General features: G+C 50.9%; 2 protein-coding genes across 3 annotated transcripts in view; one reads left to right on the forward strand and one right to left on the reverse strand.

Annotated features, from left to right (window-relative positions):
• Positions 1–498: 498 nt before the first annotated feature.
• On the forward strand, positions 499–2,674 carry OTX1 (orthodenticle homeobox 1). 2 transcript variants are annotated; one of them, XM_041404403.1, is made up of 4 exons: positions 499–601; positions 753–761; positions 1,087–1,247; positions 1,916–2,674. In XM_041404403.1, exons 1-4 carry the CDS (start codon positions 499–501, stop codon positions 2,672–2,674), a joined length of 1,032 nt encoding a protein of 343 aa, XP_041260337.1. The 2 variants fall into 2 exon arrangements, with proteins under 2 accessions (XP_041260337.1, XP_041260338.1); XM_041404404.1 differs by lacking the exon at positions 753–761 and having other exon boundaries at positions 499–595; positions 1,096–1,247.
• A 5,766-nt stretch (positions 2,675–8,440) lies between these two features.
• LOC121335734 (WD repeat containing planar cell polarity effector) overlaps positions 8,441–20,341 on the reverse strand; it is a 147,024-nt gene continuing 135,123 nt past the window's right edge. The window contains 2 exon segments of the mRNA XM_041404135.1: positions 8,441–8,729; positions 16,192–16,296. Of these exon segments, the coding sequence (XP_041260069.1) occupies positions 8,572–8,729; positions 16,192–16,296 (263 nt within the window). The 3' untranslated portion in view covers positions 8,441–8,571.

The raw sequence follows: 20,341 nt of genomic DNA on the forward strand, positions 1-20,341 counted from the left end.
AACAATCGGAAGCCGCCCGCGCGGAGCCCCCGCGCCGGGTGGGCGCAGCCCCGCGGGAGCCCCGGGCAGCGCTCGGGCGGCCGAAGCCTCACCCGCTCCTCTCCGCTCTCTCCCCAGGCGCTCCGGCCTCGCCTCTGCGCGGGGAAGAAATCCGCCTGTCTCTCGATCCTCGTTGTTGTTTTGATTTTTTTTTTTTCCTTCGTTTTTATTTTTCTCTCACTTCACCTGCTATCTCTCGAGGACGTCGTGGCGGTGACGGCAGGACTGAACGAAAAAAACTCCTTTCACGCCGACTTTGTGCTCCGTTTTTAAATTGTCGTTGGCTTTAATTTTTTTTTTTTTTTTTTTGGACTCTTATTTGGGGATTTTTTCGGGGGCTCTTTTTGTCAGTTTTTTTTCCTTTCATTTCCCCCTTCCCCACCCCGTACATTCGATTTGATTTTGATTTTTTTTTTTTTTTCCTGCCGGACTTTGGAGGAAAACTGCCCGGCTTCTAGCATGATGTCTTACCTCAAACAGCCCCCTTACGGCATGAATGGGCTGGGGCTGACGGGCCCCGCCATGGACCTGCTGCATCCCTCCGTGGGGTATCCGGGTGAGTGCCGCGCACCGCGGCCCCCCCAGTCCCCCACCCTCCAGCCAGCGGAGGGGAAACTTCCATCCGTGCGGGTCTGGAGGAGCTGGTGGGGCCGTACGGCTCAGGGTGGGTGGTGGGCTGGTTGTTTGCCTGCACCCCTGCCTGGGGACATTAGGGTCTAGCTGAATTTCCCCGCTGCTCCCGGGGTGTCTTCGTTTTCCCAGGGACTTTTTAAGGATAAACAATTTTGGAATTGAACAACAACCAAAAAAAGTAATTAATTTCGACACAACGAAATCTCCCCGTAGCTCCCGCTGGAGCCAGGCCCGACCCTTCCCCAGCCCTGTGCCCCTCGCCCTGCCCGCAGCGGGACGGGGTCCGGCAGCCCTGGGTGTGCGGGAACGCTGCCGCTCCTTGGGGCGCTCCTCAGGCCCCGTCCCGGGGACACCGGGGCTCCGGGGAGTGCGGGAGGTGCGTGGGGGCCCAGCGTGACCGGCCTGGTGGTGCTCGTCCCGCAGCCACCCCGCGGAAGCAGCGGCGGGAGCGCACCACCTTCACCCGCTCGCAGCTGGACGTGCTGGAGGCGCTCTTTGCCAAGACCCGCTACCCTGACATCTTCATGCGGGAAGAGGTGGCCCTGAAGATCAACCTGCCCGAATCCCGAGTCCAGGTACCGGACCTGCGTGGGGGAATCCTGCACCGCTGTGGGATGGGGGATGCAGGACCACCCCAGCTCAGCCGGCGCTGCTCAGATCGGCTGCCCCATCCACACTCATCCCTCTTTCCTTGGGACAGGGATGCGTGTGGGCTCCCATCTGCTTGTCTGTCCCACTGTGGGGACATTCAGCCAAAGACGGAGCATTTGCCTTTATTTTTTTAATTCTCTTGTATTAATTTTATTTTTATTAATATTTTTCTGTCACCCTCCACCTGCTCCAGTGTACAGCAGCCCTACCACCTGGGTGCTTCCCAGAGGTATTCCCTTTGGGCACTGCTCAATGGATACCCAGGAGGGTGGGATATGCAGGCAGCACCCAACACAGGATCTGTCCTCCAAATCCGTATTTTGTTACTGTGCCAGGGATGTGCACGAGCTGGGACACCCCAGCGTTTGACCCTGGCTATCCTTGTTTTTGGCAGGCTGTGGGGTGGCCGGGTAGCCGGGCAGGGGTGGGATTGTATCTGGGGGTGTGGGGGGTGCGCAGTGTTAGTGGGTACAGGGAGAACTGGAGCCAGGTGAGGGTGGTTGGGTGCCCGCAGGCTGAAGAGCCCCTTCCGGGGCTGTCTGGGCCCCTGCTCACCCCACCACGCTCCTTGCTCCCCGTTTTCTCCCGGCAGGTCTGGTTCAAGAACCGCCGGGCCAAGTGCCGGCAGCAGCAGCAGAGCGGCGGCGGGGCCAAGAGCCGTCCGGCCAAGAAGAAATCCTCGCCCGCTCGGGAGAGCTCGGGTTCGGAGAGCAGCGGGCAGTTCACGCCGCCGGCAGCGGCCTCCAGCTCCGCCTCGTCTTCCTCCTCCAGCTCGGCCTCCTCAGCCCCGGTGGGCGCCCCGGCCTCTCTCAGCACCCCGGCGTCTTCCATCTGGAGCCCGGCTTCCATCTCTCCCGGCGCGGCGCCCGCGGGGGTGACGGTGCCCGAGCCGCTGCCGCCCGCCGCCGCCTCCTGCATGCAGCGGGCCGGCCCCGCCGCCTCGGCCGCCTCCGCCTCCTACCCCGTGTCCTACAGCCAGGGCGGGGGGTACGGCCAGGGCTACCCCGCGCCTCCCTCCTCGTCCTACTTCGGGGGCGTGGATTGCAGCTCCTACCTGGCGCCCATGCACTCCCACCACCATCCCCACCAGCTCAGCCCCATGGGGCCCTCCTCGGTGCCGGGCCACCACCACCACCACCCGCTGAGCCAGAGCTCGGGCCACCACCACCATCACCACCACCACCACCACCACCAAGGCTACGGCGGCACAGGGCTGCCCTTCAACTCCTCCGACTGCCTGGACTACAAGGAGCCCGCCGCTGCCGCTGCTGCCTCCTGGAAGCTCAACTTCAACTCCCCCGACTGCCTTGACTACAAGGACCAGGCGTCCTGGCGCTTCCAGGTCTTGTGAGGCACCGGTCACCATCCCCCCAAGCTGCCACTGATCCTCACCCGAGGACTCCCCACCGCCTCCTGGGCAGGACTCTGGGCTCTTCCACCTCCTCCTCCCTCTTCGTTAGCAGTGGCGATGTCCTGGGGAGGTCCTGCCACCCCCATCTCTACTGACTGATATTTATTTGCTTCCTGCACCACTCCACCAGGTTTATTATAATTATTATTTTTTTAAACGCAACAGAAGAGGAGTTAAAAAAAAAAAAAATTAAAAAGCCAAGCGTGTCCCTTGCTGCCCCCCCCGGGCAGAGGCGCAGGCTGGCTCCTGCCCTGCCAGTGCCCCCCCAGCTTGTGCGGGGACCCTCAGCCCCTGCGGGTGTGGAAGCCCCGGCTCGCCACTCCTGTACAGCCTCTTGCCGCGGGGAGCGGCGGGAATGATGTAAATACTCGGTCCGTTCCAGTGACCACGATTATTTTTAGTTGATGCTGTTGGGTTGGCATTTATCTAGAGTCTAACATGAAACAGAACGTTAAAAAAAAAAATCTTTTTTTAATTTCGATTTTCTTCCCTAAAAAAAATGAATCTTTCCCGGTCTCATGTCCTCCGTCCATCCTCGAGGGCTCTGCACAAGCTTGGCTGTGCCGTCCTGGGGCTGGGGGTGCGGGGGCCATGGAAGCAGCCACGGGAGGTGTCCAGAAGGGAGGCAAACGGGGAGGGAGGAAAGGCTGCCCAGCTGATCCGCAACCTGCAGACCAAAAAACCCCAAAACTTTTGAAAAAAAAAAAATAAAAGGAAACAAACAAAAGCTGCAAAAAAAAAAGTTTTGGTTTATTTTTTGGGGGGAGGGTTGCAGGGATAAGCAGCTCTGGTTTGGGGCTGGGGAGGGGGGGCGCACGGCTTTTCGGAGTGTGTTTTTTGGTTTGGTTTTCGTTTTGGTTGTTTCGAGCCCCTTGTGTCGGTCGGTGCGTTGTGGCGGGTCGGGGCTGCAGCCCCGCGTTCCTGCTTCCCCCGCCTGGGCTGGCGCTTCCCGGCAGCTTTGCCCCGCAGCGGGGACAGGGACAGTGTACGTGTGACTTTTGATGCCGTAACCCCTTCAACTGTAAGGCAACCCCCCTCCTTTCTTCCCGCCCACCCCAATAAAATCTAAACTAATAAATGTAGTGGTGTCGTGTCCTCCTTCCTCCCTCCTGCCTCGTCTTCCTCACAAAACTCCCCTGGGAGGAGTGAGGAGCCGAGAAATATTTCCTGGGGATCCCAGCAGGTGAGGATGTGTGTGATGAGTTTGCGAGAGCTCTGGAGGGGGGATCACCGCCGCTTCTGCAGCTGCGGGCTGGGGACCCGCTCCTGCGTTAATTGGCGCTTAATTGGTTACGGATTTATTGGTGCCCCGTGGTGCCGATGGGACTCGCGGCACGGGCCAGCGCTGCCCGAAGCTGCGATTTCCCCCCAGGATCGGGGGCGCAGCCGCCAAACTCGGGACCCACGGGCGGGCCTGGGTGCCGGTGGCGGAGTGCGACGGCCACTCGGACCGCTGTCCCTCAGTCCCTCTGTCCCTCAGTGCGGGTTCAGCACTTGCGCTTCCAGCCCCGACTCCCGGCCGTGCCATCCTCAGCCGCTGCCGGCCGCGATCCAGCCAAAGAAGACAGGCAGATTAATTTTTTTCTCGTGACAATCTCCCCCTCTTTTTTTCCCCCCCAGACCTTCACTTCAGTTGTTGGAAGCTGCCTGACGGTGCTGGGGCTTCTCCTACTTGCACAGGACAGGGAACGCGCGGACCCGCGAGGCCACTGCTCCCCTGCTTGGGGCATGGATGCGCTGCTCGGGAAGCAGCCCCAAATTCCACCCTCCCCCACGGTCCTGCAGTCGTGCCCACCGCACCTGGAAGCTCCGGGGCTGTGCCGTGTGTTCCCACCCCTGGTGTCCCCAGGCAGCCTCGGGCAGTGGGACCGCGGTGGGGTGAGAGGTGCCAATGCTCCCCGCGGCTGCTTTGGGGAGGGTTTCACATCCCCCTCCCGCACCACCTGCCCCCGCCTTCCCGCTCCAGCATCCTGGTGGAGAGCGAGCGGGGCTGGCCCTGCGGTGCTGCGGCTGCGGCAGGAAAACAGTGGGATCGGCCCCAGGAGCCACCCCCAGCCCCCGTGCCACCTTCCAGGGTCGCGGCCACGGCGGAGCCCCGAGGCCGGGGTGGCCTCCCGCACCCATCGGTGCAACAGGGGGCTCTGGGAGGGGACGAGGGACTGAGTCAATGTTAGGGGATTTTTCTTTAAGTGGTTCTGTTCCTTGTTGTCTCCTTTTGTGCATGTATATAGATAAAAGATATGTAAGTATTTTTTAAAAAAATATATCTATACTTCTACTATAAAATAATTGTTCTCTTCTGCAATCACCAAAGTGTGGCTGTACAGGCAGTTTGAGTGAGGGCCATGTGTGCTGGTGCATCAGTCCATGCATCCCCAAGCCCTTCCTTTTAAAGGGGAAAAAGTCATCACAGCCCTCCTGGGGCTGGAGGGGGGAACAAAAAATCTATGCTGGGCACAAAATGAACCAGGGTTGCCCTCCCAGATTTGTGAGCACTTGAGAGATAAGGTCCAGCAGGTGTACAACGCACAATCCCCCAGACACACACCTTGTGTCTTTAAACAAAAATGATGCACACTTCATCATTCTTGTAAACTGTGTTCCACTATAACTCAGTAAGTGATGCTGAGAGACACAGCCAAGAGAGGAGCCTGAGTTTTGGTTTTGGTGACGTGGTCCTAAACCTCTTCATCCAGTGCCCCACAGTGGGGCTGGACCAGGGCTCTGCTCTGGGGTGTTGGACTCCAAGGGATGCTCATGCGCCCCCACCTTCCCCCCTGATTTAGGCACCAGGAATACCAAGTGCAACTGATCAGTGATTTATCCAGCAACTCCCACACTGCGGTTTGGGCTTTTTCCTGTCCCACTCACACAGACCTGGAGCATGGTTGAAGCTGGCTGCCGAGCACAAGTGGTTTTGGAGGCACAAGAAGAGACCTGGACAGATCACACCAAATCATGGCTGTGCCCTCAATGCTCAGCTCCATTTGTTTCAATTCTTTTTCCAGTCAGTGCCAGCAGGGTGGGCAAGACTTCCCAGGTGGGTGTTGGTGGGTGAGCACGGGCTGGAAAGGTCATGCCTGGGTTTGGGGGGGTCCTAGCACCCTCCCTATGTGGCAAACTTCTCCCACTGTGGGCTACCTCAAGGCTGGCACAGGCACGGCAGCCGAGCATGAGTCACGGCAGGTAAGGTGGCACGGCGCCTGGTGCCCGGCTCCAGGGGCAGGCACCAGCAGGAGTGCCAAGCTTTTTAGGGCAACCCGGTTCTGAGAGAGCTGCCTACTTGGCAGTGCCTCACCTCTCCAGCAAGAAGGCTGCTGGGTGCGTGGCTACCATTAGTATTTAATTTTTTTAAAATAAAAAATCGCAGTGCTGCAGCGCCGAGGGCTGGGGCAGCCCCGCGCAGCTCCTGCCCCTTGCCCGAGGGCCGGCAGCTGCCTCTGCACGGACTGCCCGCTCCAAAGGCACCTGGAGCTTTCCTGCCAGGAACTGAAGGGCCAGGATGCGGGGTGAGCAGGAGGAGGGACAGAGGGGAGAACATTCCCCGGCTTGGGCTGCCCTTAGCTGCTACACTGGTGCTTCATGGACCTGGAATAATCCATGACCTATTTGCTGTTACCAGAGCATTTGCTCTGGGTTGTGTCCCTGCTTCGCTGTTGATTCCCTGCGTGTGGCAGGCAGCTGGGACAGGTGGTGATGGGAACACCCTTGGTGAGGTGGGCAGAGGCTGGACAGGGTTGCTGCTGGCTGGGGTGAGCAACTCCTCTTTTGGGTGCTGGACCTGCTTTGGGAACTCAAGCCATTATGGCTGAGCATGACTTAAATTATTAAAGATTTGTAACTAAAAATTCTGTTACAAGTTTCAGAAGTTGTGTCCACCAACACTACTACTTATTACAGTTATTTTGTAGGCAGCCTTCCTGGCAGGGAGCAGAGAAAACAGGTGATTATAGCTGAATAAGGAACCACTGGTTTGTGGTTTTCCCTGCACTGACCTCTGTGTTAGCCAGTCACTGCTAATTCATACACTTTGAGCAGCAATTAATGCAATAAAATCCCATGTTGGTTCCAAACCTGTTTTGATTTTGTCAGTGAAAAGTCTGCAGGTGAACCTCCCAGCTGAGGAAGCTGCTGTACTGGTGAGCTCTCCTTTCATGTCACACTGCCAAGCACAAAATGCTGTGGGGAAGGAGGAGGGTGAAAATGGTCACAGGGCTGAAGCCTAAAGGGAAACATCTGCCTATTTCCAGTTAAACCCCTATTCAACACTTTTTTTTTTTTTTCCTGGACAGACAGGACTTTACCAAGAAAACCATGTGAGGATATTTTTTTATGAAAAGCTGCAATTTTAGGAAACAGCATTCTGGACCTTATGTACATTTCTAGTATCACTTCCTGTATATTTTTAAGCTGAAATCCTCTTAGCATGCAAAGTAAATAGATTATGATATACTGAAGGATTAAGAATCACTGTCTGGTGTCAGATTAATCCCTCATATAGACCATCACTTGTACTGACAGAAATATGGCTGCAATTCAGCAAAATAGCTGTATGGCAGGGCCATGTGCCACAGCCTCTTGGGCAGAACAAGCCCCCTGTCACCGTGGTCCAGCACCGTGCGTTTCCCAGAAATTCCATTTCAGTTGTGGCACATTTAAGGCACGCTCCTCTACAAGGTCGGCCGTCACCACCTCGGCTCTCTGTGGGGAAACGAGGCAGCAGCTGCTCTGTTTCAAAGCTCTCTGTATTTGTTTTTCCCTGTTGAGTGTACAAAACCCTGCAGGCTGCAAGCCCTTGGCTCCCTTCAAACCTCAAACCAAAGTGTCTCTTTCGAATACACGCGTGCAAAGGTGTAGATTGGGATGAAGCGCCAAAAGGGTGCAACTAAAATCACCCATCAGGCAGCAGAACTTTGACTCATAGGGGAGAATGAACTGTAAATATTTTATTTGGGTAAAAGCAGAATTTTGGTTAACGAAATACTTCTAATGGCTCGTGGGTTTTGGTTTTTTATTTTTTTACATTGTGCCTTCATTTTCAGTCCATTGTACAGATTTGTTCACCACATAAAGCCAACTTCAAGAAGCTCGCTGGCTTTGGGTTTCAACCATCCAGTGCTCCCCAAAAAACTCAAGATTAACCCCCACACGTGCCTATGACAGAGCACAAAATATCTGTGTCCGTACTCTGTGCTCCATCAGGTGGCAGGAGGAAGGACCCACGATGATGCTCGCCCCTCTCCGCTACCAGAAAAAACCAGAGAGGGCTGGCACAGGTCCCCTTCTCAGAGCATTTTCTCTTTGTGGTTAGAGGAGGCAGATTAAAATCTGGACTCCAATGGAATGATGCTTAAGAGGCTCCGCATCTTTTTTCAAGGCAAAATAATGGTTATTCAACTAAGATGATATATCTAGATATGAAAATTGAGAGCATTCTTTGAAAAATGCTGCTGACTGTGAAAGGCTGCTCTTTCACAGAGGTATCCTGAGTGAAGATCTTATCTGCTGGTATCTCAATAGGACGGTTTTCAGAGCCTTAAGTGGAAATTCAAATCTGCTTCCATGTGAAGATTGTAAAAACATATAATGCATAGAGAATTACAGAATTTCTCCTGAAAAGCTTATGGATTCGTCCAAGAAACCCCACCAAATTTTTCAGCATTGAGATTGTAAATGGGGATCAGCAATTACTCGCTTTTTTGACGCCTTTGATGAAAATGTCACCAAGTTGCCCTCCACAAGCAAACACAGGGCACTTTGTGCATGGACATATCAATATGAACCCAGAAATAATTTGGAGGTCTAAGAACAGGATATTTTCTAAGCCTGGTGTTTTGTCATCTGCCAGTGGCCAGACCTAGGGCTGGCTGGAAGTTCGCCGAAGGTCTTCCCGTGAGCTTCACCACCTTGGTGAGGTTTCCTCTTCTCTGCTTTGGCAGCTCAGTCACACCAGCCCAAAGTGCACAATTTGGAGGGACCCGCTGTCTCCAGTCTCCTGTGGGGGAAAGACAGGCAGGATCAAGCAGGCTGCAGGGAGAGGCACAGGGGAATGGAAACACAGGTATCAAAACACCACCCCAACCCAGGGAGAAGAGACTATTGCAGACACTGTCCACTTTGGCCTGGGGATGAAGGATGTAGCCCCAAAATGGTGAACACTGGCTTATCATTCAAGGTAAGGCATTCCTCATCTGTTTTTAAGCCCCTTCGCACTCCTCTGACCCTGCTGTTCCTGGGAAAACCAGGGCTGCAGCTCCAGGGAGCATGCATGGTGTACCCTGGGATGTGAGGGACTGGCAGCTGAGGCTCCACCTGCCTCTGAGACCGCTCACCTGGTGCTTGGAAACCTATTGGCAAAAGTGAAACTTTAGGTTTTTGTTACCTTTTAATTAAGCTGGGTTAATGCCCACGTGTGGCCAGCCAGGTTTTAAAGTGGGGATGGCATTTGCATCCCTCACACAATGCAAATGTGTGTTTTAAATCCCATCCTGCACTCTGAGCCAGTGCAGGGTGGAAGCCTGAGCCCTCTGGTCTTTCAAAGGACATGGAGATGGGGAGAATGTGTGCCACCAGCAGAGGTTATTTCATAACCAGGCTAGGGCTAGCGTGCCTGCGAAATGCATGAAATGCTTTGCCTTGGAAAGCGATGTAGCCTAGTGAGTCATTGCTTTCTTTTGAATTACAGATGAGTAGCCAGCCCTTCATGATGCAAAGAAAAAAACTAGGTGTGGAGCTGGAAACAAAGGGAAATGTGTGTTTGGCCTGTCTCAGAGGGCAAAACACATTGGCTGGCGTGGGAAGAGGGGGTGGGCTTGGCCCCAGGAGGTGGCTGTCAGGGCTGTGGGAGTACTGGTGAAGGTGCACAGGACTCATGTGAGTGACTCCCTGGCTCCCTGACTTCAGGAAAGATTAAAAAAAAAAATATCTCCTAACTCTTGAAGCTTCACAAAGAACCTTTGCCAGAGCAGCAGCTCCATCTCATGGCATGTGCACTTCACCACAGAGATAGAGATCTCCCTCCAAAACAGCATTCCCTCCATGACTTCCCTATCTCAGTATGGAGGGAGCAGTAAAAGTGCAATGGCTCCAAACAAGCTCTGTATGGACATTGAGCTTCCAGCCCGTGGTTTGGCTCTTCCCTTCAGGGAGATGGTGAGAGGTGGCCCTGACAAAATACAACCCCTTGAAAACGCTGAGAGGTGTTTTGAAGATGATTTGAAGTGTCCCTGATGTCCCAGCTGAACCAGTGCTTGCATCCCAGACCCCACCAGGTTATTCCAGTGTGGAAATGTGAAGCACAGCTTCACCACTGAGACTTCTGCTCAGTAAGGCGCCTCTCACTTCAGGAGGTTATGAGGTGCCTTCCTTGGTAGCAGGCCTCATGGTGGGGCTGTGTGTATGTGCCTTGGGTTTTGGGTGGCTTCAAGCTTTCTTTGGGCTCTCCTTGCTCTCTGAATGACACCTGCTGTAGGCTTCAAAAATATGACTTCTTTTTTTTTTTTTTTTTTTTTTTTTTTTTGTAAAGCCCTGAAGAACATCAGTGGCTGAAGGTAAGGAAGGGGTGGCTCTTTTGTCCCAAGAACTGTGTCAGGGCCTTATGCAGAGGTGTTTCTGTGGGTGGTTGCTCTGGGGATGAAGAGAGTAGGTAGACAGGTGAATGCAGGCTGGAAAAAGACCCCACAGCATGTTTGCCCATGCAAGAGTTCAAGGCTGTTTTGGGAGGTCCCTGTTGCTCAAGGTGTAAGGTCCAGAGTGCATCAGGTGGGTATCTGACCTGGGTTTGTCATTTGTGATTTGTGCCCCTGTCTGGGGAGATGTGAACAAGAACCCAGCCCTGCAGACCTACCTACTTGCTTTTTAAAAAAATATTTTTGAAAAAATCCTATTTGCAAACCTCTCTGGTGGCACTAAAGCAGACCTGGCGGTGTCGCGTGGGAAGCCTGTGATGTGGCATGAAGTTTGCAGAGGTATTTAATGTTAATCAAAGGCTGAAGAGTGGTGATGACTGGAATCCTCCTCTGATATCTCTGCATCTTTTCTGCTGTAGCACCCTGGCAATAAAAGGTGCTGTAATAATTTGATGAGAGTTGATTTTCATTGTGCAGGAAGAGGGCTGTCCAGGAACAGGGGCAGCCAGGACTGCAGTGCTGCTCCCTATGGTAATGAGCTGCTGGTCCTCCAGAGAAGGAAAACATGAATATCCTGACAGGAGAGCATCTACTTGTGCCCTGGAGAGTTCAGATCGTGGGGCTTTTCATGGTAATGATGTGGTCCCGCTCCGGCAGCCGAAGGGAGGAGCGGTATGGGAAGGCACACCCTGTAATTGAAAAGTCACTCAGTCAACTCGGACCTGCAGGGATGGCAGGATGAAGGCAGTGGTTTGCTCTGTCTCCACAGGTCTGAGGCAGAACAGAGGATCCTTCTACTCTCCTGGAGTGGGAAATACAGAGAAACCTCTTCCCCGTGCTGCTGTATGGCTCCCAGGAGGCTACGCTTTTTCTCCTGGGATTATTCTCAAGGGCATGATGAAGGTGGGAAAGGACAAGAGTGGAAGAGAGTAGAATAAATGAAGGAGCCCTGGGGAAATTATTTTAAGCACCTGTTTTATTCAGATGAAGACTGCCTGGTACCAGGCTGCAGGAAGGACTAGGTGGAAGGACATGCCTGTTGCTAGGTTCCATAGATTCCTTTGCACTGGGAATGCCTTGTTTCCCTTGAATAGCACAATACAAAACAATTCTGGCTGAGAGATAATCCACTGAGTGATAATATATTAAAATTATCACCTGGTAGCCATAAGGAGCCATTGGCTCAGCATCTTAAATTGCCTGGTAGAAGATCAGTCTCTGAGATCAACATTTTCCAAAGGGTCTTGTTTGTACCAAGGCAGGTGACCAAGGTGTTTGCAGCCTTGGTTTCACTGATCCAACTCCCTGTGCTGCTACGTGGAAACTCTGAACTAATCTACACTGTTGCTCACGATTATCAAATCCCAGAATAACACAGAGCAGGAGGGACCTCTGGGGCCACCCTGCTCAGAGCAGCAAGGCTGGACTGGGTATCAAGCAGCACGGTCCTCCAGGCCACCCTAATCTCACCTCCAGGATGGAACACGAGGACCAAATCCTGGCCACTCCAAATATTGAGGATGGGATGCTCACTTCTCATCTGCTTCAGCCCTGAAGAGCCATACCCAGAGAGGCCATGCACAGGGCAAGGAAAGCTGCAGGTTATCCTCTTTCCTCCACCATCTGTCTTCATCCCCACCTTTGTGCTCAGTGGTGGGATCCTCTGGCCAGCCCAAAACCAGTGGAAAAGCCACCTGTAATTCTGCATTTGTCCAACTGCCAGCTGAGAAGACCGCAGCAGCCCTTGCCCACCATCACCCTCACACCGCTGGGCTGCAGGCAGGACACAGGTGACCTGTGCTGGTGCTGGAGGGACACAGGTGACCCCCATGGTAGCACAGTCTTGCCTCTGAGCCTCTCCTCCAGAAAACAAATCTTGTTCAACAGCTTGAGCGCTGCTTGGCTGTGTGACAGCCAGCTGCTCTGGCAGGTCACTGGGAACAGTTTGTTGCACGATCTCCACAGTTTCAGGGAGGAGAAGCTTCCTCATAGCTGAGAGCAGCAGCGAGTGAGGAGTTCATGTGCTGTGATGCACCTACAGAGGACAGGCCCGTGTCAGGTTCATCCCTGCCGAGGCCTCAGTGGCCGTTTGTCCTGGGAATAGTCACCCCTGGCTCCAGCCTTTCCCCAACAAACTGGCAAAGGAGGGCATAGCAAATCCTGCAGCTCACAGCTGCAGGGATCTTGCTGCAGAATTGGCTGTGCAAGAAGGGCCGGGTTTTGGGTGTGCTCCCCTTGGGTGGCACCAAGCCCAGTATTGTGCGAGCTGCCGCTGAAGCAACAGGCGGGAAGTGCCGTCAGGGGGACGCCAGCCCGGGGACGCAGCCGGGTGAAAGGGGCACCTCAGGAACGGGCTGTCCATCGTGCAGCAGGCTGGTGGTGGTGTCCAGGGGAGGTGCTGCTGATGGTGGGTTTGGGATGGATTTGGGATATGTTGAAAGCCACAGGTCGGTCCAGCTAGAAGGATCTGGTTTGATTTGCTGGGTGCTGGTTCCTGTGCTGGTGCCCAGCTGCTGCAAGACTTCTGAATTTCCACATGCCTTTAAAAGTCAGGAACAAAATGTTGATAGAAAATGTTTTCTTTATGGAAAGGTAACTTTATGGAAGCATAAAGTTAGTGTTACATGGATGGCTGTTCTTCTCCAAAAACTGTGGTGTGCACTTTAGGCTCCCCTTACCCTGCCAGCCATCTTCCTCTGCAGCCCATAGCTGCTGCCTCCCTTCCCTGGGTCCAGAGCAGCTCAGATGGAAGTGCCTCATTTTCCTGTGCACAAGCAGCTCTGTGATGTGTGCTGAAATCAAAACACCTACGCCCAGGTAACAGAGGTCACACTTTGACCCACCAGCTTTTAGCAACAGTGACCACTGAGTTGCAGTGGCTTTCTGGAACCAAAGAATGCTTTAACCACTCCCTTGGGTAGGTCCTTAATGATATGATGGCAAAGCTTTCTTCTGTGCATCATTCTCCTTATACAGCCTGAAAGTTTGGGCTTGTGGATTTCACTGTTATAGTCCAGAGATTTCAAATGAACTTCTCAGTTTATGAATTCAACTGCTTATGTGAAGGCAAGGACATCTTCCACAGAGCTCGGGGAAGGAACAGTTAACTGCTGGCTAACCCAGCTGCAAAGCCAGGGATGCCTCCAATGTCTGCAGACCATCACTGCTGCTGTGCTTTACTTCACTCTGTGGCCTGAGGCCAGCAAAATCATCCAAAGGCCAATGGAGAGGTCCCGTGAGATGAGGATTTCCCTCTGGTGTGACCCTGACGTGGTGAACTCTGGCACCTGGTCCACAGCCTGTGCCCATCCTCCACCCAGTGCAAATGCACAGGGGCCTGCAGGAAGCTGCAGAGGTGGGGCTGCTGTGTGTTCTTCCTCAGTGCTTCAGGACTGGTAGAACAGCTCTTAGAGCACAATTTTACTTGGCACAGGCTGGTTTTGTAATGAAAGAAATAAATAAGTGCCATCCTGCTCTGCTGGAAGGTTGAAGTGTTTCCTTCCTTTCTTTTTTTTTTCCAAAGATCTGTTTGCAAACTGAATACTTTGGCCTCAAAAATAAAATTTTAAACAGGAATTGTAATTGGGAGAAGGCAAACACAGACAGTCTTGTGCTTTCATTGGTGCTGCTATGAATTATTTTATGATTTGCTATATTTTCTTTTAGTTTGAACTTTAGTGCAGAACTGAGGAAGCACGTTTGTGCTGCGTGCTGCTGACTCACCAGCTCTGGAGAGAGGCTCGCCCTGTATCTGTGCTCTCTGTGCACCCCCACTTGCTCCCAACCACCTGGGATCCCAAACCAGGCCAAGAGGGAATGTCCCCATGGCAGACGAAGGACATGGGGGGAAGGGTAGGGTTTTCCTGCCCACACGGAAGTCTTCTCCTCCTCTCCCCTGCAGTGAGTTTCCTGCAGGCTGGAAGCCTGTGAGCCGGCAGAGGAACAAGGCTTGGAGGCTGGCAGTGTGGGAAGGGATGGACCACCTCTCCTGGCAGCGCCCACAGTTAAATCAGCTCAGAGTTACAATGAAAGCATAGGGAAGCATCTCACCCCTTTTCCCTGCAGTCTTCCTCTTGGAAGTGCCAACCCAAGTGCTGGTTAGCTCGTGTGAGATAAACGTGGCTGGAGGATGAGAGCTTTACGTGCTGTGCTCAACACAAAGCAGCAGGTGAAGCCCTACTCTAGCAGAACCATACAGGAGCATTTCTACCAATTCCAGCAAGAGCCCTGCAGGCAGACAGCTTGCATGGACAGGCTTGGGGAGTTTCAGGAAGCTTCAAAATAGAGTAAATAATAATAACCAGAAGTAAAATAATAAATCAGAAATGCGTTACCTGCTCCGAAGGAATGGCTTTCATATTTCCTTCAAAAAAAACAAAACAAACAAAAACACCCACCATGTTATTTACATTCCATTTAACTCACTGAAAAACCCAAACAAACAGAGGTATTACTTTCACTTTTTTGATAAAAAAAGCTATTTTATATCATGTTTTTCAACGGATGAATTAAAATACTTAATATATTGCTTATACAAGTCTATACACGTAGGATATGTATATTCCCTCAAACACCACAACAAGTTAAAGCAACCATGATTTTTGTGGATGAGGCAGTGTGGAGATGCAAGGCCAGCAGCAGATCAGGGATCCCAGGTAGTCCTGAGCTGTTGCAGGACTGGGATGGGCAGTCTGGGACAGTTGTGCTGCAGCACGCCTCTCTCCCTGCAGTGGGGTAGCCCTGGGGTGGAGGGGCTGCCTGCCTGAGTGCTTGTCTGCTGTCTTGGGAGGGCTGTGTGCTGCCAGGTTGCTGCAGGAGCTGCTTCAGGATGAGGTTTCATGTTACAGCTTGAGCTGAATTAACAGCTGCCAACATCAAAAAGAAGTCCTTCTGCAGGCAGTGTCCTTCTGCCCCTTGCTTGGTGCTGTCTGTGGTGTCTTCTAATCCCCACACAGGGCAGGTTGGTTCATGGGACGGACAAAAGCCCATGGGAGAGAAAACTAACAGCTTTTTTGGGTTGGGTTAATGTGCTGCCAGCTCCCTGCATGGTCCCGAGAACGTGAGTGGAAGAAGGTGGTGAGGGGGCAGCAGGACTGACCCGTTGTGGCACTGGCAAGTTCAGCTTCACTGCAAGGTGGAAGTGTATCCATAAGTGGCTTGCTTGAAGCAATCCCTTTCAGCTGTGGCTGTAGGAACCACCTGGCCTCCCTGTGCCTGGACACTGGCTCCATTCCTACCTACCTGTCTGTACAGCGACGGGACACCCGGACAGGGCAGGAGATAAAAATCCTCGTCTCGCTCCTTGTGCAAACACTCTGACCTATCCCTGCCTGACTTCCTTCAAGGGACAGCTCTTTAACCATGACCTTCTCGTGCTGGGCTGCTCCTCTGCTGGATTGCTGCTCTCCCTGGGCTCTGCTGTGATGGGAATGCCAAGTGCTGCTGAAGCAAGGCTGCCCTCGCTTCCCCCAGAGCGCCGCAGGAACCGCGTGCGCTGCTGCTACCCAAGCCAAGGGAGAGGGGAGGCTCTGCTGCTGCTGGCTCCTGCACAGAGCCACAACAGCTGGGAGTAACAAACCCTGCCTGTTTGTGTTAAATCAGGAATACTGCTGCAAGATAAGGAGATCCAGGTGATTGGTTGACTTATTCTACTTTCCATGAGCCAGCAGCTGAGTCCTCCTGTCTTTCCCTGCTAGGAATACACACGCCAAGCTCATGCTGCAATGCCTTGTTTTTTTTCCTGGACCTAAATGAATATTCAAGATATGAATTACCAATACTTCTAGCTTCATCCCCCTGTGCATATTTTAAAGAGACTTGTTCACTTACCTTCCTGGCTGCTGGAAAAGGTTTTCTTGATCAGGGAGGTGCTGTGGCCACCCGCTCCACGCTCAGTGTCCTCTGCTTGTCTGCGGCTGGTGGGTCTTGGAAAACAAAACAGAAGTGATAGAAAGGGAGGGAGCCATGCCTGCAGAGTTGGGAAGCCACTGCAGAGCAGAGTAAAGCTGTTCTGTTTGTTTTCTATCTTTTCAAGTATACAGCAGCCTGTGTAATTTCCTGGCCACAAACTGCAGCTCTTTTCCATCAGATGCCAGTAGGTTTGTTGACTGAGTGTCACTAGGATCGCTCATTTGGCCGTGCAGTCGCTCCAGCACTGTCCTGTCATTCAAAGATGAGGTATAAAGCTGGTGGTGTTTTGAGTAATTACAGTTTTGTTAAGCAGGACAGGCTGGGGACATGTAACACACATAGCAGGCACCAGTCACTGCTGGCAGCCCTGCACAGAGGAAGTTGGGCAGATGCCAAGAGAGGAAGATATCAGACTCAAAATACAGCACCGATTTTCTGAAATTTTTGTCCCTACACCAATTTCATCACTGAAATACAAGTTGTGAAGGAGGTGCAGGAAGGAAAGCATCAACTATGTGTTATGGAAAATGCAGATTAATTTGTTGGTGGGTTTTTTTTGTTTTGTTTTTTTCAGGTTTTGTTTGTTTGTTTGTTTGTTTTTTGTTTTGCTAGTCTTGGTTTCTTCAGCCATCATTAATCTCTGCTTACACAGAAATGTGGAAAGGCAATCCATTCCCAGTGCAGTGGAACTGAAAACCTGGAGGCCACATTGTGCCATCCTGGCTTGCTGACTCGCTGCTCCTCCTGCCATCCACAACCTGCCAAGTGCCCGGTGAAGTCCAAGGGAGCATTGCTTTCTTCAAGAACAAGTCAAGTAGAGAAAATAAACTAAATATCTAATGCCAGGCCAGCTAGGAGCTCTTTTGGAAGGATACTCATCATCTGGGTAGCTTTTCCTCCTCAGCAGATGTAGTCACTTTTGACTCAAGTAGTGTTTTACTCAAGGGTGGCTTTCAGCTACGACAGCAGTGTAGCTGTGAGAATAAAAATGTGAATGCTTTTGTGCAGCAACCAATTTCCTCACTGCCACAGTGCAAAATCTCATTTAGCTTTGATAATACAAATAATACATTCCAGGCAGAAAGAGCCCTTTATTACTGATGAGAACATAAATAATTAAAGGAAAAGCTGAGATTTCCCCCATGCTTTTGTCTTCCCACTACCAGCCAGAAGACAGCCATGCAAGCAGCTGGGCACATGTAAAGCAACTAAAAGCACCTCTCCTCATAGCTTTCTTGATACATTTTTAAGCTGCAGTAATGCAACTCTCCCATCACACTAAGCTTTATTGGTTCAGTGTAAGAAACTAAGAAACTTCACTGGAGACCAGATTATGCTGGTTGCAAAAGCGGGGGGATTCTTCTGCTCTTCGACCCCATTATCTCCTCTGTAGTGTCTTGATCAGCTTTCTTACACACAGCCTTGGATTCTGCTGAGACCCGCAAATTGCTTTTTTGGCTGCCAAATTGCCATAACCCTTCTATTTTTATATTTTAAAAGAGCTTAAACCCCTCCATCCTCTTTGGATGTGTCTTTAAAATTGACCAGTACTGGGAGGATTTCATGTATATCCAAAGGCTTAGAAGAAGATGTTACCTCTACTGAGCTTCTAGTTTTACAGTCAACAGACATGAAAAGCCCAGCAGGGATAAAAGGAACTTAACCAGTTCAGTCTAATGCATATAAATCTACCTAAGAGCTCAAGGCACTGGAAGTACTCAATGCACTACATTTATCTGAGTCTAAGATACAGAAATGGGTCTTCAGCCCACATGCCACATGTCCCATTTTGATGCCAAGTTAATATGAATTAAGAAACTGAGATGAATAAACAAGGTCAGTCTGGGCTGGGCCAAGTTGAATCAATGTAAAATAATTGTCAGTATTTTCTGTCAGCAAGGCTGGTTTATCTTGGCTCAGGATCCTCAGTGCTATAGATTATAAAATGTTTTCAGTGGAACAGTTGGCAGACATTTTATTGATTTTCTTTGTTTTGTGAATGCTGGAAAAATTTCCATTAAGTATACATGCCATTCATGTGATGAAGCCAAATTGCTTTTTGAAACTTTTCTTTCTTCAAGTGTGCTAATGCGTTAATACATTAGCAATCTAATTTAATCAAGAGGACCTTTGTCTGGAATCAAGAGGCCATGGAGCACACCTTGATGCATCTTGAGCACTTATGGGCTAAGAAGAGTTAATTTTGTATTTTTCAAGGTGCAGTGTGCACACTGACTGATTAATTTGCACCTCTGAATTTGGTAATGTATTATCTCAGTTTTACAGATGTAGAAATTGAGAGTGCAACTTTGCACAAAGCCATCTATATCTGCCTGCTGTTGCATTCTTGAGGCACGTGAAGCTCCTGGGCTGAGCAGTGGTAAAGAATGAGAAGGAAGAGAAGAAAGAGAAGGAAAGAGAGGGAAGGCTGCAGCAGACAGGCAGGAACAGCACTGGATCCAGCTGAGCTGCTGGATCCCACTTCTGACATGAATTTCCTCCACCACATCACCACATCCCAGCATCACACCTATTAACAGAGTTAATTTGGAACTGAAAACTGCTCAGGCAGATAGAGCAGCTGGTAGGATTATACCTGAACTTGGCAGACGTTATCCCTCAACCTATATTCCTGCTATTTTGTGACTGGGTTTGCTTCCTGGTTAAAGAGGACTTTTGAAACAGGTGGAAGCCATAACAGTGATGAATGCTTACTTTATTTGCACAGAACAGTCAGGTAGGAGTAAGAAATCCATTTAATGTTGTTTTTTATGTGACGCACAAAAGGGGATGCTGTGGGATAACTCTAATTCCCTCCCTCTATGCTGATTTAATAACCAACATACAGAACTGAAAAATGCTGTTAGAACTTCCTAAGGTTTGGTCAGTGATGCTACAGATTCAAAATATACAGACATGCTCAAGAGATTAAACAAAAACTTGGTAGAGAAGTAGGAATGACTGTATTTTTAAGGACATAATCAAAAAGAAAGTTTCATGGTAAAAATCACTGTAATGATAAACACTTTTGCCTTCTATCCTAATCACTTGTATTAAAATAATAGATAGCCTAATTAAAATGGGAGCAGTTCTGGTTTGGGGGATGGGGACTAGGTAGATGGATAATGAGCTAAAAACCCCTCCAACCCAGCTTCACACACTGCCAACAAGTGGAAGATATTTAAGCCCACAACACATTATGGTAAGGAAAGAGAATGACACACTGATGGGGAGGAAACCCTCACTGCAGCTACCAAGGCCAGTGGCAGAGGAGTGAGTGCAGTCACAGCTCTGTGTGACTCTGGTGCCAGACTCTGACATGGTCACAGGCACTCTCTGGGTGACTCATCCAGAAATGAGCTGTCTCACAGGCCGTTGATCAGCTCCTTTGTGTGGCTGAGAGGATCAGCATGCTACCTCAGTCCTCTGAACAACAGCATCCAGAATATCCTCCTCAAGTGCAAGCTTCTGCTGCAGGGTTATGCTGATCAAATTGTTTTCATAAACAGATAACAAAGTAATGGGAGGACAGGAACTTCCAGGCTAAAACATTACTGACACTTGGAAGGAGAGAGGGCAATGGTCAATGCCAAATGTAAGCCAGAGGTGAGATCTTTATCTTATAAAATTATTCACTGAACTGTGCATTGTTGGTGGTGTTTAACTGTCCTTTTTATGTTAGAGTGAAAGAAATCAGGCAGAAAATGAATCACTGCTTTCTGGAATGTTGTCCTGAAATCTTTACTGCCCATAACTTTTTGTGTGTATATGCCTCAGAAAGCTGACTACAGCTCTCCGCTGGCAGCAACACCACTGCTGCTTCCACAAAACATCATGGAGTTAAATCAAGAATAAGTTCTTAAAGAAATAAACCCTTGAGATTGTTCTATGAATTATTGTTTTATTTCCAGCCTCTTCTGTCCATTTTCTGTCCCTGTCTCCGTCCCAGATTATGGCTTTCCTGGTTAAGCAAAGGAGAGGATGATGTGAAGGGTTAGTTGAAGTGATTTTTTAATTACACAGCCTGGAAACTGGGCTTCAGTTACACATATGCAGATGTCAAACTCCC

Source organism: Onychostruthus taczanowskii, unplaced genomic scaffold (genome assembly GCF_017590055.1).
Source record: "Onychostruthus taczanowskii isolate IOZ18803 unplaced genomic scaffold, ASM1759005v1 scaffold21, whole genome shotgun sequence".
Taxonomy (NCBI): Eukaryota; Metazoa; Chordata; class Aves; order Passeriformes; family Passeridae; genus Onychostruthus; species Onychostruthus taczanowskii.

Bases quoted from the DNA above. Each gene is read 5' to 3' on its own strand.
- OTX1 (XM_041404403.1), top strand. From the start codon at position 499: ATGATGTCTTACCTCAAACAGCCCCCTTACGGCATGAATGGGCTGGGG. The intron at 1,248-1,915 runs GTACCGGACCTG...TTCTCCCGGCAG, and splicing joins TGCCCGAATCCCGAGTCCAG to GTCTGGTTCAAGAACCGCCG.